Source organism: Magallana gigas, chromosome 1 (assembly GCF_963853765.1).
Source record: "Magallana gigas chromosome 1, xbMagGiga1.1, whole genome shotgun sequence".
Classification (NCBI taxonomy): Eukaryota; Metazoa; Mollusca; class Bivalvia; order Ostreida; family Ostreidae; genus Magallana; species Magallana gigas.
The window spans coordinates 67795763-67821833 of record NC_088853.1 but is presented as its reverse complement, the minus strand read 5'-3'; the positions used below and the strand labels follow the sequence as shown (position 1 = coordinate 67821833).

Here is a 26071-nt window from a genome sequence, read left to right as displayed (position 1 = left end):
AAAATAAAAAAAAAATAAATCTTCGCCAATTGCAGAGAGAAGAATGATTTACGAGCTTTAAAAACAAAATGGCAAATCAATCTCGTAAATACAGAGCCAACATGCACGTCATGTCGACTATATGCAAAGATAGTCTCTTGTTTCTACATGAACGACGGTTTAACTCAGAGAGAAATAGGTCGGTTTAAAGGCGTGAGTATTCGTTTAAATTAGGTCATGAATTTTTTCTTTAAAAATCTGAATTCTTTCGGAAAAATCCTTGAAAGTTTCACTGTGTGTGTATCAAACAATTCATCTGTCCTTTTATATTAATTTTCCATCTAAATATCTTTGTACTAATTTATTAAATAAATTCACAGATGTATTATTTCTATTACTTTTAAAACTTTTTTTTAACACTTTTTTAAAAATTTATACTTCACATAGTATATATGAATGGAATGATTGATTTAGATGTAGCTAAAAAAAATTTGCATAATTTTGCATTAATACATATAATTAAGGACTATCTAAGACCATCAATAAATACATCAATTGATAAATCAATCGATATTCTATCTATAAATACAAGTGAAAGTACTTGATACAGCTCCTTAAGATCCAAACTTAAGGTTCACAGGTAACTTCTGCAACTCGATTTGAACTTGAATATATAGAGTAGGTAATCCCCATAGGTTATAAAATCACCTGATTGTGTATACCTTGACATTTGGAAATATACATCTAATTAACAACAGGTAAAGGTTACTAATTAACATAAGCTACAATTCAGTGCATTCACTAGACAACGTTTGTGTGAATTTTCTCAGATAGATACAATCTTTAAAAGAGCTTTTTAAAAAGGTGTTTAAAGTGAAAAAGACCTGAATTCACTTTGATGTATTGGGATTACGATGCTCGGGTTGTAAAACTGTGCTTTAACTTCAACATTTCTGAAATAGTTTTTTCACTGTTGGATTATTCATGAAATCTATCATTTTAAAAGACATTCGCAGTCGTGTTAATAAAACTTAGATAGTGAAGAAATCAAAATCTCAAGACCTTATGTAAATCAATGTCGCGTCCATTTTGAAACCCCCACCACGAAACCCTTTTAGCCCCTGTTGAGTGAGCTCGGATCGGAAACGGAACAATTTGGCACAATCGGATAAAACTTTCGCTATGGGCAAAGCGGAATCGTTTGATTTCTCAGACATGGCGAAGTACAACAGCGAGGCAGAACTAACTCCGGGTAGTGGGAAGAAGGGCTGTTTTATTTCAATATTCGTGGGCGTCCTGATTCTCTGTCTTGTCGTCTGCTTGGTCATCGGCGTAGGACTTCTGGTGTACTTTGCCGGAAAGGGGACAACCTGCTCCGATGCCCCCGCCGATACCGACAGTTCCACTGCGGGATTAATTGATAAATGCAAGGAAGTTATAGATGATGGAGACACAAGCATATGTAAGTGTTCTCTCTCTCTCTCTCTCTCTCTCTCTCTCTCTCTCTCTCTCTCTCTCTCTCATTTTCACCTCATCGCAATGTTATGAAATCATTTACAGTTTCCGACCGTATATTTTTGTTTTACCTACAATTAAAAGCAACTTTAATGAGGCATTTACGCGAGGTTGTTCATTTGAATACAACCGTACACAAATAGCACTTAATTTGATACACATCTTTCCCTCCTACTAGCCGATACACCGGGGGCAAATTAGTTCTTGTTTTCAACAAAACTCCCTTAGGTGCAAGTGCATAGATCTCTCTTCTTCTCTCCATCTTCCTTTCTCCTTTTTTCTATCCCTCTTTTTCTATCTTTATCTCTCTCATACGGTAAATGCATCCACGGTTTAAAGTCAGTTTTTCCTTAACTCTCTCTCTCTCTCTCTCTCTCTCTCTCTCTCTCTCTCTCTCTCTCTCTCTCTCTCTCTCTCTCTCTCTCTCTGGGGAACTTGTTATATAATCCAGATCCTTACCAGCTCGCGATGCTTCTAATTTTCTGCCCCATAAATATGTCATATCGAATTAATTTCTCTGATTCCTAGTCTTTTGTTGTAGTCCGTTGATGCAATGCAAACTTCGTCTTATTTTTAAGAATTAAGAGCTGATAGTGGTTGCATACTCAAATATAAAACAAATCTTAATAGACACATTTGCACTTTGGCAAATTATTTGAAATACGATAGGAAAAACATCGTTACTTTTCGCCCATTTATTCTTAAGTTTCGAGAACAGAAATTTCATCTACTTTAAACCATTTCAATTCTTGTTTAAAAACATTTTTTTAAAATAATAAAATCAATGTTATTGTGTGGAGGAAATATTTGGCAATTACAACCATTTTAATAAGACCTTGGACTTTCGTTAGTATACGTACACTATCTATTTCTTGCTTCAAAAATGAAAAATGGCGCTGGTTTGAAGTAAAATATACACTGATTGCGTAGTCTTAGCTCAAAAGCCAGACAAATCTTTTGATTTCAATGAGCTATGCCCTAGTGGCCAGCAATTGCGCTTTGACACAACTACCCAAAGTCCAAGCTCCTGCTAAAAATGGTTATATCAATGAACGCTGCTTTTCAAGGACGATAATGCGACAGTAAGTATTGTATCATGAACAGTCGTGAATGTATGAATGCATCACACTACGGAATATTAATACAGTGTATGTCGAATCTAGGTACATTGTATTTGTACATAACTACTGTCTAAAACAGATAAACTAGCGTATATATCAACAAATACTGAAATATCTTAAAGCAAGTGTTCATTATCATTTTTTCTTACTGAACGGTTATTTGAATTGTTATAAAGGTAAACGTCTCTGTACAAATTCCCATACATGTACATATGCAAAGCGTTTGTGATCGTGCATTTATACGGTCTTTAGAATTTAACCTTTTACCTTGATCATTTTATTCCCACGTGAGGTGTGTGTGTGTGTGTGTGGGGGGGGGGGGGGGGTAATATTCATCTTTCGTTCTATTTTTTTGTCGGGGGGGGGGGGGGGTTAACATTCATCTTGCATTCTATTTCTTCTTATCAGAAAAGATTCAAAATACAGAAATCCTGAAAATTAAAAAAAAAAATGTATCCGAGTTAAAAATTCACAGACTGCGTATATCTGAACTTTACAAATAAAACACTCAAATAAAGAAAGCTTGTAAAGTGATATGCTAAGGTACTTGCTAGAAGCTTAAGACTTTACAACGCAATATATAAATCAATCGGTGATAAGAATAATTTACTACAGGTAGTAAAGGCATCGCAAGGAGGGAAGCGATTGAATATTACGACTGGCATATTTCGGATATGATAATATATATTCTGTTATCCGTCTTAAATTTAACAGTATACATGTATATACGGGGATTTTCCCCGGCAATTTTTGTTCTAATAGTTTGTGGACATCTGATAAAATGAAATTAATGAGTTTCTCCTAATATCTTCAGCAAACCGGATTTTTGTTAAATAATATGACGTCTGAATTATTTAAATTTTCTTCTTTTTTTTCAATTTATCGTAATGATGGTTTTTCCCCAATCAATTCATTTCTCGCACAACATTTATATGCAGTCATGTACTTTAGACGCTAACAGTCTGCGAGGTAAAACTAATTATTCCCATTCACTTTTAAAAAAAATATTTGTCAGGATAAGCAATATGTGTGCGTACAATCTTCAAACCTCATCAATCAGTGGCCATAATGCACATAGGTGTAAAACACTGTCGCTACCTTGCTCTTAAATTACAGTTCATTCCATTTCTTGTTTCTGCTTAAAGCATCAACACTGTAATTAAATCTACTTTCCAAATCTTTCTAAAGAAAGATTATTAATTTTACTGATTGAAACATTTGCTGTTTGATTTTGAATTATTTTTCAAAATATATATATATATATATATATATATATATATATTGTAATGCAGTGTACTTTTATATAGGCGTGTGTTCTGCTTTCTGTAAGCAAAGAAATGAAGCTATTTCATGTTTTCCCCCTGTACGGTTCTTGTCAATTCCTATATGATTTATAGATAGGTTAGATTAATAAGTCAGGCTGATATAGACTTATACTTCGTTATTGCAGTTCTGTGATATCAGTGGAGATTTCTATGATAAAGTGATTACCGTTGTGATAAAATGTACATGAATGCAGAAGTTCGCCTCCAAGACACAACTGGTTAGAATATAATTAATTTAAACATCATATCAATGTATAGATCGTCGGCTTCTCGATAAAATTTTCCACGGTGAAAATGAAGCAGAATACAGTGATGCGTTTGTGTCAACTGTGATAAAATTTTCTGTTTTTTTAATCGCTAATCTCTATTCGGATTTTTCCAGATACCTAGACACTTCATCATTTTTACGTTTCCGAGATAGTGAAAATGTATTGATAATTCCATCATTTATTAATAAGATATTCTTCATTCTTACCTAGTCTCTCTCTCTCTCTCTCTCTCTCTCTCTCTCTCTCTCTCTCTCTCTCTCTCTCTCTCCCAAAAATGAGGATTTCCTTTCTCACAAAGGTCAATGACCTATTTTTTTTTAACAGTTCGGTTGTTAGACCCAATTCACCTTATTTTAAAACATTTAAATACATAAGAGTTTATATCGTTTACTGCATCAACGTGTTTGAAAATAAAATAGAAATGGGTATCATTGTTAAGTATTAAAAACAAGTGGAATCTGAATAAAAGAAAGCGAAATTGTAGAATTCAAATTATTTTCACTGTTTTGTTAGATAAAGGTTGTAGATAAATTATGATTGTAAATACATGTATGTGCTTTAAACACTATAAAACCACTGCAAACTTACAAATCTATGCATAGAAAATACAATATAACTTTCCGGATTTAATAGTTAAAAATATTACGTGTATAAACCTAGGGCCAACATTAACAAATAATGACATTTTGTTTTGTGCAAGACACGCATAAAAAGTAACAAAGAAACGACTGTTTTCTTCGAACAGTGATTTAAAAATGTAGAAATTAAGAACCATATAGCTATGATAATCTTTTAATGGGTAAATTTAGTAATGCTATCATAATTAACAAAAAAGGTGTCATTTTAATACAAGTCCCGAAATAAATGAAGAAAAAGTTTCCAAATCTAAATCTATGCAATGCATGTGTTTATGGTTGAATTGATGGTTTGTCTCCTTAACATGCACCTGCATTTTTATTTTTGACTGTACAAAGTCCAATGATAATTACTATATGAACTCTAGTCTAGTATGTATAAAGTCTGTTGAATCTAGTCTTCATTTCATCATTGACATGGCGTCTCTGAATAACTTTCTGTTGATGGTTGTTTCGATTTTGGAATCGGTTGATTGTAAGTACTGTTCGTTATATCATTTGAATCAAGTAATATTCACAAATATTTTTTTCATCCAGAGCATGCTAATGAAATGTACTTTATTTCAAATAAGAACTTAATGACCGAAAAGTGGTTTAACTCGTAGCACAGATTTTTGTTCACTCTAACACCTCTTTCTGGTGTTAGAGAAATTAAACAGAATTGCCACCCTCCAATTTTCAGAATCACTAAACGGACCCATCATCCTTTTTTTAACGTTCACATCTTAAATTGCACTTTCTCCTGTGGTAGGTGATTTTTAGTTCTAATTTCCTTAAAAAACTATACTTACAACAGTTTACAATTCAGGTCTTTTTCGAAGTTATTTTATAGAGCAATTGGATAGACTCGTTATTATAGTGAAAAAAGAAAACATTCACAAACAGAGGATGCAAAGCGATGCCAGTTGATATCTGATCAAGATAAGACATGGAAACAGATTTATCTGATGCAGTATTCCTACGGTGCAACACGCGCGAAATATTACACGTGCCGTGTTTTACAAGATTGCAGGAGAACTAGAGACAGCTTGCATAGGGTTAAAATAATAGTATTAGCGTTATTACGCGGTGATGATAATACACCTAAAGTGTTCGCCTATTGATATAGGGTGAATATTTGATGTATGTAAATAATATATATTATTTGTGAGTGAGATAATCAGAAGACTAAACAATAAGTATATCAAGGTAAAATCGGAAGTCAGTAATGTCTGCCCCATTGCATCAAAAAGTCGATCTAACGACTTACCAAGCCACTATGTTAATTAGGTAATAAAATATGTAATTAGCTACGCAATACACGCATTTTTTGGAGAACTGTATTGTAAAGCCTTATTCTAAACTCATAAATAAATGTTGGTGTTTAAAAAACTCTCACTTTTATCAGTTTGTACATGTGTAACATAGATTTAAAAGACCTTGAACATTTGTATGTCATGCGGTTGTTTCATTATGTTCATAGTTTTAACCAGTTCTAACCGGATATATTAGTTTTAATTGGATGTACTAGCTTACAGTTATTTAATGTTTGAGCAAACGATAGACCCGAATATTTTTCCCGAGGTCAGGGAACAGCTCAGTATGATCTATTGCCCGAGGCTAACGGCCAAGGGCAATAGATCATACTGCATGAGCTGTTCCCTGCATAAAGGTTAAAGTTCAGGTCTATTGACTGTTCAGGCATTAAATAATTGTTTTATTACCTAATTCTGTTTCTAGTATTTTGTGTTCATAATTATAAATTACAGAAGGTTTTCATACCATTATGCAATCATGTCATTGTTAATCAATAACAAGATGACCTAAAAGATAAATTTTAAGAACAATAGTAAAATATACATGATAAAGTTATTTTTTTAATCTTGTAGCAATTAAACTTTTTCTAAAATACGTTGCCGGTCCAATAGATCGCAGTCTATTGACCAGCGGACTAATAGATCACAGTCTATTGACCGGCGGTCTAATAGATCGCAGTCTATTGACCAGCAGTCAATAGATCACTTTCAAACCTGAATACACATACAAAATAAACGAAAATATTTAATATGTAATAAAACAACAAAATCCCTTTAATTGATTAGGTAATAAAATCCAATATTCAGCTAAACACACCTTAAACCCTTAATAAGTGAAAGGGCGGCGATATTATTTATCTATTTTATGATATCAAAGTGGATAATTTCAATTTGTGTGTAATTGATGAATTAACGATGACAACTTCATACATTTTGCAATTTTTATTTGTAATTTTATCAAAACTTATATTTTAAATGAGCAATACCAAACTATTGATTTGGTACTGAAAAATGAAATCACAAAACTAGAAACACTCATAGTTTTTATTAGACAAATACAAATTGGAACTATTTATTTTACGTGCAATAGACAGACGTGTAACTTATTCAAACAAATAATTCAACCTAAATCAAATTTGTTCAAACACATTTTTGTAAAAGTTGGAAGTTTTAAAATATCTGAGATAGTTTGACATAAACGTCTTGTAAAATAGGATTCTCATAAATTTGATCAAATTTTGAATGTCTGATATCGCTTTAATATCTTTTATTTTAACATTCTCGCAAATTCATTTAAATACGATATTTTTTGTTGAGTGTGCACTTTGCCTTGACATAAAGACATAAGTTATTGTTTTCATATTATGCGAAGAAAATAATTATCATACTTAAGCATCTAACAGTTTTTTAAATATTTTATTTAATGTCAGAAATTTTTCCCCCTCCCGTATATTTATTGAAAACCCCATAAACTAATATCATTTATGCCATTAAAAACGATGAAATCTTGAACGCGCCGCAGGGAACTGGGTAAAACTAGTGAATGAAAAATCAAAGGGCGGCGTTGCTTGTAACCTCTTTTACACAACCCCGCATTCCAAACAATAACATAAAAGCTCTGAAGAATCAGATTTCATGCAGAGAAAACGGCATCAAATTCGCATTCATTCTTTACACAATCTATTATTAAAGATGATATTAAGGAGGGAGGTGTTTTCCAGATGTTACGAATTATGAGAGTTTTGTGATAAGCAAGTCAAACGAAAATTTAGCCTATCGCCGTTATCATAATACAATATATATCACACATTCTTCTGTCAGAATTTCTCTTCTGGTTAAAGTGAATGAGAAAAAAAGAAAAGAAAAGAGAAAACTAAGGAAAGTGGTTTAACGATTTTTGGGAGTCAATGTCTCTTCAACTTCTATCCAAGCATTTAATCATGCATGCACAATACAAATAATTTCACCGACCTTAGATTTAAACGTTGCCTATGATGCGGCATTACTTTCGAAGTAAAATATATCACAGGTCTGTCCAAAATTTAATCATGCTTGCAGAAGGTTATATTTTTCAACAAGTAACACCAGAGATCGAAAAAAAAGTAATACATCAGAAACGAATTCAAAGAATTTGTAAACAATATACATGTACATGTACAAAACAACAAACCTTCCCTAGCTGTAAATCTGATTCGTCACGTGTATTTGTCGCTATTCTTTAAATTCCCTATTGCCACATCTTCCTTTCATAGATATTGAACGTGTAATATATAAGTACTTAAAACTGTTCAGAAGGTTAACAGGAAATAAAAAAAAGAAATATTCAATGTATAAGTAAAATACATTTTTAATTATTCTATCATCATTTTACTTTTTATTTCAAACTGAGCTGTCGTTAAAGTAAGGGATTTTTGGATGTCGTCGGTCCTATAACATACCAAGCGGTGCAGACAAATTGAATACCGTGTGTTAGCACGGTATGATACTTTATCTGCACCCCTTGGTGTGTTATAGGACCGACGACAACCAAAAAAAAAAAGCAAAACAAAAACAAAAAAAACAAACAAACAAACAAAACCATTCAATGCTTATATTTATATTCACTGATATATATTTGCATCATATATATGTGTATCATCGTTGTAAAGCCATATTATATTTGTGTACGTAATGAAAAAGGCTAGAGGTCCCAATTCATAATTGACCGATAACTTCTTTTCCTTTGCTGACTCTAGGTAACGCCTGTAGAAAGACTACTACAACCATTCCATCCACTACGCCTGCGCCGACGTCCATTTTACAAGATGTCCGCCTCCCTCGCTCCGTACTTCCGGAACTGTACACCGTGGAACTACAACCAAATCTGTATGATGGGCCCCCGGAAGAGTTCACTTTTAACGGTACTGTCCGCATCCGGGTCAAATGTCACCAACCAACGAACAACATCACGCTTCATAGCAACCAACTCAACCTGACAGAGGAAATCCGGGTTACATCGGCTGATTCGTCACACAGCGTACATTACCGTAGTCACGAGTTTGACACGAAGCGCCAGTTCCTGATTATCTTTACTAACGTACCGCTGCAGCAAGGTCATTACTATGACCTTGACCTTGCATTTATAGGTCCGCTCAAGGATGACCTGCATGGACTGTACCTGAGTTCTTACCAGAGAAATAACAAGACTATGTACGTACAAATCATTAATCATTCCTTGCCCATTTTTTGTTAATCAAAATCATGCATGTAGGAAATTATCATCATGTGAAAGATGGCATTTAATAGGAACTAAATTTTAATTTATAACTTGAGCAGCTATTTATTGTAGCTAAATTTATATAAAACAGACAGAAGGTTACATATGGCGAAGTAGTAGGATAGTAAAAAAAAAGCCAAATTCATTATGGTTAATATATGACCATATGTATATTGTAACAAAGGCTCGGGGATAGAAAACACACAACTCGTTGGACAAAAAGCAAATACCATCGCACATCATAGGAGATTCTTTTTATCATATAACTATGTCTTACCACATCTTTTGTTAAACCTTAATCTTTGCCTTAAAAATATGATTGCGAGTCGCTCAACACATTTACTGCAAGACGTCAACAACTTTACGCATGTAAAAAAGTTCCTTGAAAATTTGAGGAAAAACACGTTTTATTTCTGAACATATTTTTATCAATTAATGAAAAAATAAAATGAAAGAGCATTGATATTGAATGCTTCTTATGTACAACTGTACACTTTTTAACTAAGTTATTTTTGTACTTTTTTCATGCTAATCAACCGCCTTAACATACGCAATGCTTAACTATGACGTCGGATGGCGTAAGAATACACAGTGCAATATTAAAAAATGTATCCCATGAGTGATATCAACCGTATATTGAGATAGACGGGTGATAGATATGTTACATTGAACCTCAAATTCCATCTTTTAAAATAAAGTAATATCCATCAATTTCCTTTCTTGATATTAACAATTTTACAGAGTGTGATCCGATTTACTGGATTTCACGCTACGGGTTTCCCATTCTGTAACACCAAATTCTGAATCTGATGATGTAGTACACATTAAATATCGGATGTATTTTAGCTGTATAAGAGAACATCATACAACTAATTTCAAAATGTCATCAGATCATTGAAACATCGCCTCGTTTGATCTGATGATCCGCGCCTGGCACCTTGACTTGATCCGACCCTTTGAATCAAGTTATTTTTATAGACAAATGTATATATATGGTATCGGGTAATAAACTGAGTAAAAATGTGATTTTAAATGAATTTAGAATTAATCATAATATGGTCAGTTTATATACATGTTTATATACATGTCGTACAATGTATGCATTAAAAAAAGAAAGATAATTCACGCTTTTGCATTAGACTACATACAGTAGCCATTAACTTATAAATACAAGAAGGATAACGTCATTGTACAAAGCTGTCATCATTGCCTACGTAAGGGATCAAATCATATGGAGGATACACTTGTTTGAATTTTTAGCTAGTATTAGTTGACCGAGACCTGATGGAGCCAATCTCCTCGTGATTTCTTTCTCCTGTTTTTTAATCCAGCTTTTATATTTTTTCCATATGCCATCATTGCCTTTTTTTCAAATTTTTAAAACTATATTTCTCTAACATAATCTAACCGTCATGACATCATCACTAATAAATAGTGACATCATCATCTTCATTTTCTATCTCGTGATATATACACTTTTATTCTTCATGCGCAACTTTTAATTTCTTCAAATTCCTTGTATCTTTCGATTAACATTACGATGAAGACATCATCAATCCACACCGATACGTCTTATCCTAATGCTTATTAATTCTTTCACAATGTACTCTCTCTCCTTTCACACATAGAGCGTGTTTTACAGATACGCAGCTGTCACACAATTTCAAGCCACGGACCTTCGGAAAGCCTTTCCCTGCTTCGACGAACCTGCAATCAAAGCAAAATTTAAAGTCACATTAGTACGAAAAAGCAAAATGACGTCATTGTCGAACATGCCGATATTAAACTCCAAAGATAGGTGAGTGTACATTGTAGTGTTATCTTTAAATTAATGTGACCTGATTTCTGTTTCAGATATGCAGCCGTATCCTTTTTAGCTCCTTCGTCTGCAAGAAAGGTACTCCCTTGTTTTGATGAACCCGCCATTAAAGCTGTTTATGACGTCACATTGTTGCGAAAAGAACAAATGACGTCAATATTTAATACGAAGCATATGCATTCAGAGGAGAGGTAAAATGTCAGCTATTATAGAGCTACATGTATCTGTCAATCTGAATAATAAGATTTAAATAGTTTATATGATTCTTCAATATTAGAGAGGTTTAGCAACCCAACGTGTACGCGTACGTGTACGTGTAGAACGGAAAATATGTGCATTACGTCATCAGTTTGTGTAATGACGAATTTCTACACGTATGTACCCGAATGAACATACGTGTAAATTGCAGAGTACCCGTAAGGTCGAACTTGTAGCCTCTGTTTCCCTGTTGTCTATTAATTTTAATAAACATGTTAACTTTTCTTAAGCCTGGATATTCAATGCATATACTGATATCTACCAACATAAATTTTCATTAGCGTTTAATATGTATTTGGAGTTTTATTTCACGCATCTCTTCCTCCAAAACATGCAATGGCTCCGTTATCTTATTAATTTGCGATAAATAAAAATGTGCATAAAAAATTATATAATAATTGATGTTTAATAAAATTAACACATGCAGAATTCCTACTTTTCGTTTATAACTAACATTTTCAGCTTAGTTGGAGAGGATATCCATAATTACATTAAAACATTTACACGTACAAGTACACGATAAAACTGCTAAACAAGAAAAGTAATTGAGCTGGTACGCGTAGTTCTTACTTGTAACCTACACGTACAAGTACACGTACACGTTGGTCTGCTAAACCTCTCTATTTTCTCTGCTGTCCTGAAAATACCCAGCATATTCATTTTGCTTTTTGTTTTCTTTACATGAGCTTCGCAGGTTGACTGCAAGTCAAAATATTGTGAAAGAGAAATATGCATTTTTTGGTAATATTTAGGGGTAATAATGACTGGCGGCCTTATGCTTCCCAAGGAGCGAACATAAATAAGTCAAAGTCAAGTCAATAAATTGTCTAAACTTGTGAATCAAAAAGCGCGTTACAACCAGAATTAAATTATTAGAAATTACAAAAACCCATTCAGAATCATAAAGATTGAAATTTTAAAAGATAAGAAAGCTGTTGCTCGTTTTTCAAATATCAAAACGACGAGATAGTTTTATCATAGTTAGCAAGATATCGATGTGTAGGCTATTTGCACCACGTTGACCGATTTATTTAAACACAGTTGAAACAATTTTCCGATATCAACCAATTTGAGACATTAAACCTCAGCCCATGCTTGGCAATTCCAACAAAATGTATCATATATTGTTGCCTTCTTTTATGCTTTCATACATGCATATCATCTACTATTGATATTTATACATGTATATTGACTTTTCAGGGAAGTTGATAATCCATGTGTTTCTTATCTTGTCTAATGTGTGTATATTTTCTTCACTCTTATGTACCAAAATTATGCTAATTATACTTTAATCATACATCTACCCAAATTTAATCCTAGATGCAAATTTGTCTTTGCGACATTTTTTGGTGCATTCATTCTTCAATAAACATACACAATATAAACATGTATCAAATTGCTATTTTTATTGTAAAAAAAAAATCATACAGCTACATGTTTGGAATTTAACCAGCACTTACAAAGCATCTTTTTCATTAAAAAAAAAATAATTTTGTTCCCCTTGATAACCTCCCTTCAATATATGCGCAGAGGAAATGGTTGGATTGCTGACAGCTTTAACGTCACGCCTCCCGTGTCCTCCTACCTGCTGGCCTTCATCATCTGTGACTTTGACTACAAAGAAAATATGACGTCAAACGGTATCAGGGTAAGAGTCGTCTGCCATTAATATATTCTGACCAACAGGAACGTCTATCTTTCCTGGTCCAGAGTTATATATAATTACCAATATTAATATATAATAAAAGGTTATAGAGATTATAATGAATAATCTTATTTACATCACATCTAATTACCGATTTTACCACTCCCTTTATACCACTACAGCTAAAGACTGATTTTACCCCTCCCTCTGTACCCTTACATATAATAACTAATTTTATTTAATATGCCTCTGTACAATTACCTATAATCACTGAATTAACACTTCCTCTGCACAATTACATTTAACAATTAACAGATTTTGCCTCTCTTCATGCATAGTTGTTGTGCACATGACTGCTGAATTTACCATTCCCTTTATACAGTTTCATTTAACAAATAATTTTACTCCTCTCCCTGTACAATTACATAAATCAATATATTTTACCCATCCTCCATTCCATATCATTACCGATTTAACCACTACCTCTGTAAAGTTTCATATAACAACTGATAATTTCCCTCTCTCTGTATAATTACATATTAAATTAACTTATTTTACCCTTCTCCACTGTACGTTACATGTAATAGCTTATTTTACCCCCTCCCTCTGTACAGTATCGGGCCTGGGCCCGCCCCGAGGCGGTCAGCCAGACAGAGTACGCCCTCTCTGTGGGGACCCGGATACTCTCCTACTTCGAGGACTACTTTGGCATACCATTCCCACTGCCTAAACAAGGTATGTCATCGTCTTAGAACCATTTTAACGAGAGCTTGGATTTTGGGTAGTTGTGACAAACAGCAATGTGACGTGGGCCTGTCTATTTCATTTTCATCCACAAAGCCATGGCTCTCTGAAATCAACAAGATTTGTCTGGCTTTTAAGCTTAGACTCGCAATCGGTGTATATTTCGCTTGAAACCAGCGTCATTTTCAACTTGTTTTGAAGCAAGAAATATATAGCTACGTCCTACTGAAAGTCCAAGGTCTTGTTAGAATGGTTCTAAACCATTCAGTTACAACTAATACATAATACACCAAGACATTTTTTTTCTTTAAGTGTTTTTTTTCTTCAAATGTTGTATTCAGTTTATAAGTACTTGCACTGGAATATAGGTCAACTGTGATTATATTGGCCTATACATTTTAAAGTATTTGCATATTAAACATTTTTCTATCATTGTATCATTTATTTATTTAATCAACCGATGAACTAATGACCTCTTCTAGAATAACTTCTTCATTCAAATAAATTAATATGAAAGCTTTTGTAAGGTCAGCAAGCTATATTTAACTGACTCTCTCCCACAGATATGATCGCCGTGCCGGACTTTGCAGCCGGAGCCATGGAGAACTGGGGCCTGATCACCTACAGAGAGACTGCCATGTTGTACGATCCCCAGGAGTCGTCCGAGTCCAACAAACAGAGGGTAGCCGTGGTGGTCTCCCACGAGCTGGCCCACCAGGTGGGTAAAAATAAAACAGCCACAGGTAACAATTACTGTAAACGTACATATTACAAACCCCTTAACCTTTTTTAAGCATTCTGTGAGTTTCTTAGTAACAGTGTAGGTCAATTTCTTCTCACCTGCCGATCACTTCTTTGTTTTACCAGTGGTTTGGAAATCTGGTGACGCCATCTTGGTGGGACGATCTGTGGCTCAATGAAGGGTTTGCCAGCTTCATAGAATACATGGGAGTGGATCACGTCCACCCAGACTGGAAGATGGTAACATTCCTTTACCTTTAGAAAGTCAGATACTTATATACTCTGTCCCAAGTTCTGCTTTCACCACTTTGTGCGTAGCATCTCGATAATACTAAATACCTTTGCCCCCAAACTACATCCATTCATTAGATTGAGAAACAAATCCAGATTATCCAGATTATCTTAAAGTTTTCTAAAACGCCCCCTCTACCGCTTCCTTTTGAAATAAAAAGTCTGTGGGGATATGACATTGCAAAAACATAAAAGTTACCCGGATGATAACTTTAAAAAGTTGTGCGAGTGGTCCCGAGAATGGAAAAAAGATATAAAAAATACGTTTTATTTTTTCCTTTGAAGTTCTTCAGATTAAAACAGATATATTAATGAAGAAATCCCGCTTTTTTTCCCTTTTATCGACTAGAATTGTACTTGATTGACAGCTAGGTGTGTTTATTTTAATTAAAGTCATCAACATTTGCTTAAAGCATTACCTTAGGACAGACTTTCGAAATCAATTAGCTGAGAAACCTACTCCTTACTTTAAAGTAGAAATGGCGTGTTTAGTGAACACTAATATTTTACATGGAAAATGAGTTACTGTACACAAATAGATTTTGATATTTTATACCAAAATATTTTATACCAAAATATAAACGAACGAATAAAATTGAAATAACTGTTCTTACATGTATGCTTTGTGAGTGTCAAATTTTATATTAAAAACAAATAACATACCAAGATATCATTTTGAATAATTAGTTAAAACAATTTTCTTTTTGCTGAGGGAAGAAAGTTTTAACAAAATATATTAAATATTTTGATATTGTCCTTTTAGTTTGACCAAATAGTCGTGGAAGATGTTCAAGATGTGTTTAATTTCGATGGATTAGTGACGTCACATCCGGTCTATGTACCCGTATACCACCCGGACCAAATCAGCGAAATATTTGATAGAATATCCTACGGAAAGGTTTGTATATTTTTCAGCGCCTTGGCATAGCTTTCATAATAAACAACGAAAACATCATAATTTTGTTTCCTTAATTTATAACAGGGTTCATCGATAATTCGAATGATGCGGTTTTTCCTTGGAGAAGAAACATTCAGAAATGGTTTAAAGGTAAATATATTTTTGCAAGTCACGTGAAAAGAAAAGGAATACACAAATCATTGTATATGAATTTTATAATCGTTGAGATCACAATATACAAAAAAAAAAGATTCTGTGGAATGTAGCATTTTATGTTCTAAATTCTTAAATTTCAATATTTTTTCCCAGAGATATTTGAACAACTTGGCTTATAAAGCCGCCTTCCACGACGACCTCTGGTTTGCGCTCGGCAATGTAAGATTACTTTTCAATTTTTGCACAAAACCATCCAATGTTTTAGTTAAATATTTTTGAAAACAGCTGATCAAAAAGCATAAAACTCGGTTGAAAATGTTTTAACCATACTGTAAACCAACATTTATTAGCGTCGACTTTATTTCGCGATTTATTTCCAATAAACTGGTTCGCAGCGTCTAATGTTCGCGACCAAGCCTTATCCAGACCCGTATTTCGTATAACAACAATACAATTAAAACTGGTTCGCGGCGAGAAATATTCGCGACGACGAGGCTCTCGCGAACCTCGCTAAAATTTCACGCAAGCAAAATAAAAGTTGGTTTACAGTATTCTGTTTATAAGAACGATAAAAATCGATGGACATACGTGATTTTGTTGGACCATTAGAAAGGCAAATCCATTGTAGCAATCTGCCATAGAGAATAAAAACCTCAATGTGAAAGCGATCATGGACACCTGGACGCTTCAAATGAACTACCCTGTCGTCAACGTTACCGTAATGGCGGACGGCGACATACAGATAACTCAGAAGAGATACTTGAGGGACTATCACGCGGTGGACCCACTGACTTATGTGTCACCATTCAAGTGAGGAGAGAGAGAGAGAGAGAGAGAGAGAGAGAGAGAGAGAGAGAGAGAGAGAGAGAGAGCTACATGTACATGTTAGTAAAGGAAAAATTGATTTTAAACCGGGGATGCATTTACTATAAAGAGAGGTAGAGATAGAAAAAAGAGGGCATAGGAAAAATTATACATGTTAACATGTATATTTTTCTTTTGGCATATTTAACAGCTATCACTGGGAGATCCCATTTACTTACACAACGAAATCTAACGCAGATTTTGACCTCACCGATGCTGATATACACTGGATGCACAAAACAGACAACGGTACAGGCTTTTCTATATATTCTTATTTTAATCAACAAAATCATTTTATTGTCTGTTAAAATAGTAGAGTAGAATTTAGATTTTTTTTGTATTGTGCATTCGTTATAATATGAAGTGACAAATGTTTGCTCTCTTATCAGTTAATTCAAGACTTGTTTTATTATTCAAGAGTCGAGAGTTTCATAGGATATATATTATTTACATTTATGAATTTAAAGTATAATTCAATCCTGTATATTACCTTGTAGAAGTCATATCTGCGAGTGTTCTACAATCCGATTGGATCCTTGGTAACGTGAGGCAGTATGGGTATTATCGCGTGACTTACAGTGACGAGAATTGGAACAAATTAATCAATCAACTGAATGAAGACCACACGGTTAGAAAATGTCAACAAAATCTAATATCAGTTAAATAAATAGATACAACAAAACAAAATTTGGAGGTCTCTTCGTGTTAATGGTATTCATCAAACACATATTATTTTACATACTGTTTTAGGTTATCCACCCAACCAATAGGGCACAGATGATAAACGATGCTTGGAATCTAGCTAAGTATGAACATTAATATGTGTTACAATGTAATATTTACATTTTTCAGTGTATTTGCATGTGATAACACTACGTATCAATTTTGTACTATATAATCCATAACTTCAAATGGCGCCAAATTGAGGCGCAAGCGGGGTTTGCTTATTTATATTTAAGTATTTAATCGTACGATGCTTTAAAATCATATAAATATAAGTAATAAAGAATCATTCTTTGAATATTATAAGGTGATAATTTCGATCGGGGCGTGATCAAATCTATTATAAAGCCCTTTAAGATTCCTTATTATTTAATTAATTTCTTCTCGACTTCAAAAGACATGAAAGACAGATTTTTTCCTAATTTCTTAGCTAAGTTTTCTACATCATATATTTGGATGCTTATTTTACTCGTAAATAACATGTATTTTTAATATGGTTGAAGGGTTGTACAGTGTGTATGTTGTTTTTTTTTTTTCAATAATTCCAAAACGATATCATATGCTCTTTTTTGTGGGCTTTGTGTCTGAGTTGTTAGGGTTTTTATTACGCTTTTTTAAAATTGCATTTTTTTTTTTTTTTTACAAATTTCAAATCTTTCATTGTTTCAACTATCTATATCATCAATATTAATTATCAATACTGATGAATTTTAGTGAAATAAACTTATTTTCGAACTCGTCTTTATCAATAATAATAATTTTGGATAGATCTGGCGATGTCAGTATGACAATAGCCCTCAAGACTGTCAACTACCTAGACAAGGAGAAGGAGTTTATCCCGTGGAAGGCCTCCCTAGGAGAATTAGGTTACGTCGACTCAATGCTTGAAAGGACAGCACTTTACGGACCGTTTTCTGTACGTAATTACCGATTATCCGGTAATTTTTGCGATGATCTAATTTTTGCTTTATTCGTCATCACTTTTACATCGCAAAATAATCTAACACACGAAAATTATATCAGGTATTTTTCGCTATCAATAAGAAACTTTTTAAATTGCAAAAAAAAAATGACTAAAGAAAATTAAAAGAAATGTTAGTATTCACATAGTCCCCCGTTTTCGCAAATTTTATGACCCACGAACTGGGTGTACGGGTAATTTCCTTTAATTTTGTGGTTTGTTATATCTTCATTTCGCATAGATGTTTATCTATGTCAAAGCGCAAGTTTTTTTTTTTTAATAAGATGATTCTTCAATGAAATATACTAATATTTTGATTGCAATTAAAAACTAAACATTACTTCAAATTATACAAATAATGATTTACGTTTAGTAAAGAAGCACTCGAAATTGTTGCTTAATTATGCATGTTTTCTTTTCAATTCAAGAGATTTATGAAACACAAAGTCAGTGGAATTTTCACTCCTTCTGCTCTCAGCAGTTCAAACTTCACCCACCTCGAATCGTGAGTATCCATTGTTTATCTGTTAATGATGAGTCAAAAGAAAATATCAGCCTCTAAAAAAATTAGGCGTATGAACTGCATAAAAAGATTTGTCAATGCATAAATGAAAATAAAAGAAATGTATTGTACTAGTAATTAGTGGAAAATCATCCTTTTTTGTTTTTTTTCCTTTTATTCTTAATAGGTATGTGAACACACTGATAGCGGCTGAGGCGTGTAAGTATGGGATAGAGAGTTGTGTCAGCGAGGCCTCCCGTCTGTACAAACAATGGATGTCCGACCCGTCAAACAACCCGTGAGAATCTTTGTTTTATATGAACTTATTATCATTTATTTTTATTACAAGTTTATCAGTTTCAAAAACATAGATAAAGAAAAATACCCATTCTAAATGTAAAAAAAAAAAAAGTTTGTTGCACATACCATGATTACACCGTACTTCGCATTTAATTTGTTTGAAACAACCATTTATATGTGCGAGAACATCTTTTGTATAAATGATATTGCTTGGGTATTGATGATTGACTCATCTTGTTTTGTCTTTTATTTCCGTCTATAAAATATATTATTTTTATTTTGTAAGCTGCGTGCGCATGGATATTTTAAATAAATTACTCTAAAACTGGACAATCTTGAAATAGATAAGTTTTTGGGGTTCCATATTCATTATTGACTGTTATAATGTTACATGTATGTTCATCCTAACCAGACAAAGAATATTCGAATGATAAGCTTAGATGTGGTTAGTTGAGTAATAAACTGCATCTATTTTGTCTGTTTCAGGATCCGTGCGTCTGTCCGTTTGACCGTTTATTGTAGTGCGATAAGACACGGCGGTACCGAGGAATGGGACTTCGCCTACAGGATGTATAAACAGTCCAACGTAGCCTCGGAGCAGTCTAGACTGATGTTAGCCATGTCTTGTAGCAGTAAGGTCTGGGTACTAGGAAGGTAAGCGCATGCGCTGTTTACAGTGAATTAAACCATATTAATGCAAACACATGAGATACAACAGAACAGTATTTACAAATGTGCAAATGCAAGTTCTAGTTAGGCATAGTAAATAGTAAGGGGAAGTTGAAAGGAAGCATTAAATGAAAACACTGCGCTATAAAAAGATTTGATATCATTGGTTAATTTATGACAAACCTTAGGTCCAGTTACCTGTATTTATTGTTAAGGTGAAGATTATAAAGAAAACAGTCTGAAATGAAAGATTACACACACATCTATGGTTTTACAGATATTTTCCATATAGGCATACTCTTCATTTTATCAGAACAAAATCAACAAAAGTTTTCATGTTTAAATTTTAATGTAATTTTAATTTACATTTTTAATCACATTATCCGATGTGTGGAAAATATGTAATATGACGTTATATTTTAACATTGTATGTTTTTTAAAAATCAAATTACAGATATTTACAGTATTCAATAGATCCAACTAAAATCCGAAAACAAGATGCCACTAACGTCATAGTCTACATCTCGGAGAACGAGATCGGGCGTGGGCTCACGTGGGACTTTGTCCGCGAGAACTGGGAGAGACTCATGAGAGAGTGAGTGTATCCAGAAATTACGCTTGAGATTTTTTTATGTCGATTTGTAAATCTGCTATGAAATTATTTTAAAAAAATTTGCGTCGATCAATTAACGTTTGGGCATAATGTAATTTCATTAATGATTGTATTGAAATGATCATTGCACATGTACACACATTTCCATAAACTATCATTGAAACTGTGATTTTCATTAAATACACAAAAATGGAGCCTTGGAATGATAATGAAACCACAATATGAAAATCTTTATAGAAATTTAAGATGCGTAAGCATAAACAGTTTACGATAGATGGGCAGCATTAGGCTCATTCACTGGGTTTTATTTTTTTCAACAGGCAAGATAGGACTTATCTGACATATTAAAAAAAGAAAATATAGAATTGTCTTTGGTTATCCCATTTTACGACCAAAACAAATTTATTTTTCAGACAAGGGAGTGTGTTGTATAAGTTCGCTCGTCTTGTGTCTGGAATTTTAACTAAATTTAACACCAGATTTGAACTGAAGCAGGTATTTTGCACGTCAATATGACGCGCATGCGCATGTGGGCCAATATTGAGCCTATCAAAATCTCAAAACTAATTTTTAATAAATTTCGAAGCACATTGCATCTACAGCACTTGTTACCATGCTAACAGCTCAATACACCCCGGTTAATTATTTCGCATGTCGATGCTACATATAATGTTCAGTTTGATTATCTATTTGACAAGTAATATTTCATTTATTTTTTAGTTTCAAAGAGTTCAAAATGGCTCAATTTCCCTTACTGAAAGTAAGAAAACCGATTAGATGCTCTTTCTTTTTTCATTGGACCTAGACATAAATTATATATGCAATTCATTAAGAATGCATAAATGATGATGTATATTGCATATTGAACGTTATGTATACGTGTATGTTTGTAAAATGTCTCGTCATTGATACATAAGATTTTTAAAAAAAAATAATTTCCCGCTGCTGCATGCATCGAAGAACCTACCTTAAATTATATATATGTGTACTATATATTTGGATGCCTAAATTATGCATAAACACTGTTTTATGGTGCTATTCAATTCGTTAAACAGTTTCTTAAAGTTTAGATATACAAACCCCATTACTCAAATGACAGAACAACGGAAAACTGATTCTTGAAAACAAGATGTGTCCGATGATTATGATCATGGCATTGGCATACACTGTATTCAGTCAAATGTTTTATAAAACAAACAAAACATTTATTTTGATTTGAGCCGTCTTGAGGATGTTTTAAGGTAGATCACTACACCAAAAAATATTTTGCAAATCAGCAGAAAATTATTTGTTAGCATTACGGATAAGAAGTATGTAAGCTAAACCGGCCAAAAAAGTGTCCATATTTTGATAGAAAAAAATATATTTAAAACAATTTAATTCAGTTAATGTGAACAAAACCCCAAGGGGATTCAAACTCATGATCCGCGGTTCAAAGGCCCGATACTTTAACCACTGAGCTATGACGATATTCAATTGATACAAACAATTTACCAACACAAATAAATCGCCACCGAACTATGTTGTCCTCTCAATGTTTTGTTCTTTGTCTGTGCACGAACTGTGGCATGGTGTACTTGTTTCACCCGATGCTTCGTTTCAGATTTGGATCATCCTTTTTCGCCTTTACTCGGTTGATTTCTGGAGTAACCGCCCCTTTTAACACAAATTTTGAACTCAAACAGGTATTCTTATTTTTTTTATATATTTTCATAATGGCGACGTGAACGTACAGTACTTTGCAATACTTACCACTTAAGGTCAAGATCTAGTGAATGAAAGGTGCCTACAGTTTTATGATTTTCAAGATATATATTCTTTAAATGATGCTTCATAACAATACCTTTGTTTCATAGGGTGTACCGGGGCTTAAATTTTATGTAAGCACAATGAAAAATCATGTTCAAACAACCATTTTCTATGAAACATGAAGAATAAAAGTAACAGATCGCGGAGTTTTGTCCATTTTTGACCAAATAAATATATCTAGAATGCCTACAGTCTCTCCAAAAACGGCATCAAACAAGCTCTTGAACTCCTCTTTAAAATAATGTCAAATTGAATATAGGTACCGGGATTACTTTCCCGTTATTAAATATAGAATGTCAAAAAATTGTTTTATTTTCTACATAATTCCTTTAAAGCCGTAAACTACGGGAAAAAATTCATCGAATCAATTATGATTTCATAATGGTTCTAGCACCAAAAAGACACTCTGGAATCATTTACTAGATCTTGACCTTAAAAAATCATTTTTTAAAAGAAAAAATAATGAATTGAAAGTAAATTTGTCATGATGAATTTAGAAGGGAAATGTATTATATGAGGAGGTGGTTATGAGGTCAATTTTCTACCACTACATGTAAGTATGATTAGATAAAAATTGGGCAGTTTTTAAGAGGGTTCGATGGTCATATAAATTTTTAGATCATTTTAATCTCCTTGAAAGAAAAGCTCCATATAAAGTATAACAAAGCCCCCTCCCCCTTCTTAAAAGAAAAGTATTGCATACAGTTAGCATGTCACTGATACATGTTCAGCATGTAGTTAAAATATACAAACAGGTATATGATTGTTCTGTTCTGTTAACGACTGTTAAGGTCAGACGACACGTTCCTCAATCTTATATGACATTTTCCAGGAATTTGTTAATGGTTTACTACTACTCTGACAAGCTTTCTTGCAAAATACTAGGATACCTTACCGGGCATTTCAGCAAAATACAAGAGATTGCAATTTCCTATGTAATTTTCTTGAAAATACACTTGAATTTCTGATATAAAAATAGATAATACAGCACAACGAATGTCACTAAATTGGGCCGGGCTTCGAACTCACAACCTCAAGAACCTACGCCTTGGCAGAGAGCGGCCACGGTTCTAACCATTCGGCCATCTAGGCATATATCCATATACAAGTAAATTTTAATCATTTTTAAAATCATTATAAAACTAATAATTTTTATTGGAACTCTTTATTACGAGGAGATACAAAAAAATGCTCGAGGAACGTGTCACCTGACCTTAATATGTCTTATGTACCGTTGCATATGTATAAATAACATTTAATCGTGCATTTGTCAAAATTATGTTCAAGGTTATAATGATATGTAGACTTAATGACTCCTATTATTCTCCAGTACGTACCAAATCAAACATAATTCATACAAATTATCAAAAATTTATAAAGTTGATTTCTTTCCTTTATCATTTATGTTGCCTTGTTTTCTGAATACAGTTAGAAGACTTCGTAAAGCTCCATCCAAATATGGGTTCAGGAACCCGTGCGTTCCAGCAAGCCATAGAAAAGACATTGGGGAACATCAACTGGATGGACCAGAACTACCACATCGTCAAACAATGGTTGGCAGATCAAGGTTTCTTAAGCGCTTAATTCCTTGAAGGCGGGAGTTTTGAGTTTCAAAATGCAGGGAACGATGAGGTGGTTAATTGTACAACAAACAATAAGTTTAGAAACAACGGCCGGCAGATGAACTGAAGATCATTTATAGAGGATATTATAGTTCTACTATTGGTTCTTAAATATGAAGAAAGTTTGATGTTTTAAAATGACATCTATTGAAAAACAGTGTACAACATATTGATTTTTCATATCTGTTCAATGGATTCAAACTTAAACTACTAATATATACAAATGTAGCATTGGTGTAACACCAAAGATTTAAAAATGTATGCTATGATACAAGCAAAAATTGTTACAGGCGATTATGAAAAAGGGCATATTGATAAGATAAGCTTTATGCGATTTCTGTTGAACTTTTAAAAAAATTATGAGTTCAGGGAACTAAGAATATACTGTTTTAGATTTATATTTGATTCACATTACTTTCCGTGTTATATTACGGAGGATACAGTTGCAACATTCCCGAGACAACCACTGTCAACGGACACAAAACGTAGGTTGACAATGGTTATCAAGGGTTGTCAATTTCAATTGTAACCGTCCCAAACAGACACAATTTATTTCATTATATTGAATGTCTTAATTGTAAGGAAAACTTTATTGATTTTTTAAGATTATTTATTCACATTATTTCTTTAGGAATGGCGCGATTTAAATTTACGGGTAACCGTGTGCGCATAATTTACGCGCATATAATAATTCGTTAAAACCCTTTGCCAGGTAGGTTACTAACGGATTATCGACGCATCAATCAGGTATTCGTTTTTCTCATGAAAGAATAATAATAATACCAAATTACACTTGAATTTTTGATACTATTGTTATTTTCTTCGCAAATATACATGAACGGAGGTTACTGTATTGAATTCAATTTGCCTGTCTATGATAGCTGGATGATTGGTGCTATTTTAGGTAATATTTAACTTCTTATGAAAAAGAGCTCTGGAAAAAAATCTAGCAAAATACTCAAATTCTAAGGCAAAATATTTGGATTTTTAGTAAATTAAATTTTACTTTATGGCCAATTTTGTCATATGTCAAAGTTTAAAGTTAATCTTATGGTACATTCTTCACCACCCAGCCTCCTCAAAATGTAAGTTAAAGTAAAAGAAGCCATATATGTAGTTAATTATGAAAATAAATGTTTCCAATAAAAAGGAAATTATGCGTGTAAGTAGACGAAAACGTATCTATCAATAATGTAGAAAGTAAATGGAAAGGCACCTGAAAAGAAATTAGATGTAGTTTATACTTTTGTTTATTCCTGTTGCTCTTTATTAACATTTGAATAATAGTCGAGTGAATAGTTGATTGTTTTTACTTTCTTTCTTTAACATTAGTGAAAACATTTTTTTTTCAATCAATAAACAAGTCTATAGATAAAGTGCTATAGCAAACGTTTTAAAATTCTAAGCAATTGAAAACATTTAGAGCAATGTGTTTATTTTTTATTTCTACATCAACAATGGTTACCAAAGCCCATAAGTTATATTTTAACATAAAAATGAAATTAAATTATAGAACTATTTCATGCATGTTGAATGCTATCAGTCGATATTTCAAATTATTATCAACTACAATAATCTTGATAAGACATGTTTTTGTGAATGAAGTTTAGTCGATATAAGATTACATGTATTTAAGGATTTATTTATTGTGTATAAATATTATTTGCAAACCCCCAAAAAGTATTGTTAAAAGTCAAGAATAGTTGTTTATATCTATAGGTTTTATTTTGTTGTGGTGTATTTTTCTGAGTCATAAATTAAAATATCATATTGATTACTCTTCTTATGTCTTCATTAATTATTTTTTTTTTTGGTAGTTTAAACCATCCGATCGATGAAACACTAAATGTATTTTATATTAAATGGATTTTCTAACATGGTTAAGACGTAAACTTAAATGGCATCTGATGATTCTAAGTCTGTTGGTAGTACAACTATATAGACTTTTTTGTAAAAGTCATAAAATCAGAAAACGTATTTTTTTTTCACCAACTTTGATGTTTAATTTCTTTTATTTCTTCAAAGTGAAACAAATAGAGTTGTTAGAAATTTGATATCTGT

General features: G+C 32.9%; 1 protein-coding gene across 3 annotated transcripts; it reads left to right on the top strand.

Annotated features, from left to right (window-relative positions):
• Positions 1 to 783: 783 nt before the first annotated feature.
• On the top strand, positions 784 to 25780 carry LOC105325301 (aminopeptidase N). 3 transcript variants are annotated; one of them, XM_034465653.2, is made up of 21 exons: positions 784 to 1441; positions 8875 to 9328; positions 11250 to 11405; positions 13003 to 13120; positions 13732 to 13852; positions 14425 to 14579; positions 14729 to 14842; positions 15657 to 15791; positions 15876 to 15941; positions 16101 to 16166; positions 16576 to 16757; positions 16963 to 17060; positions 17309 to 17439; positions 17562 to 17617; positions 18303 to 18450; positions 18924 to 19000; positions 19185 to 19295; positions 19784 to 19951; positions 20421 to 20561; positions 22183 to 22264; positions 23817 to 25780. In XM_034465653.2, the coding sequence occupies exons 1-21, from the start codon at positions 1162 to 1164 to the stop codon at positions 23970 to 23972; spliced, it is 3015 nt and encodes a 1004-aa protein (XP_034321544.2). In that variant the 5' UTR covers positions 784 to 1161; the 3' UTR covers positions 23973 to 25780. The 3 variants fall into 3 exon arrangements, with proteins under 3 accessions (XP_034321544.2, XP_034321545.2, XP_034321543.2); XM_034465654.2 differs by lacking the exons at positions 11250 to 11405; positions 22183 to 22264 and adding exons at positions 11038 to 11193; positions 20993 to 21074 and having other exon boundaries at positions 787 to 1441; XM_034465652.2 differs by lacking the exon at positions 11250 to 11405 and adding an exon at positions 11038 to 11193 and having other exon boundaries at positions 790 to 1441.
• Positions 25781 to 26071: the final 291 nt, after the last annotated feature.

Coding starts and splice junctions, on each gene's coding strand:
- LOC105325301 (XM_034465653.2), top strand. CDS start 1,162: ATGGGCAAAGCGGAATCGTTTGATTTCTCAGACATGGCGAAGTACAAC. Junction 14,843..15,656: donor TCCACCCAGACTGGAAGATG/GTAACATTCCTT, acceptor TTGTCCTTTTAG/TTTGACCAAATAGTCGTGGA. Junction 15,792..15,875: donor ATAGAATATCCTACGGAAAG/GTTTGTATATTT, acceptor AATTTATAACAG/GGTTCATCGATAATTCGAAT.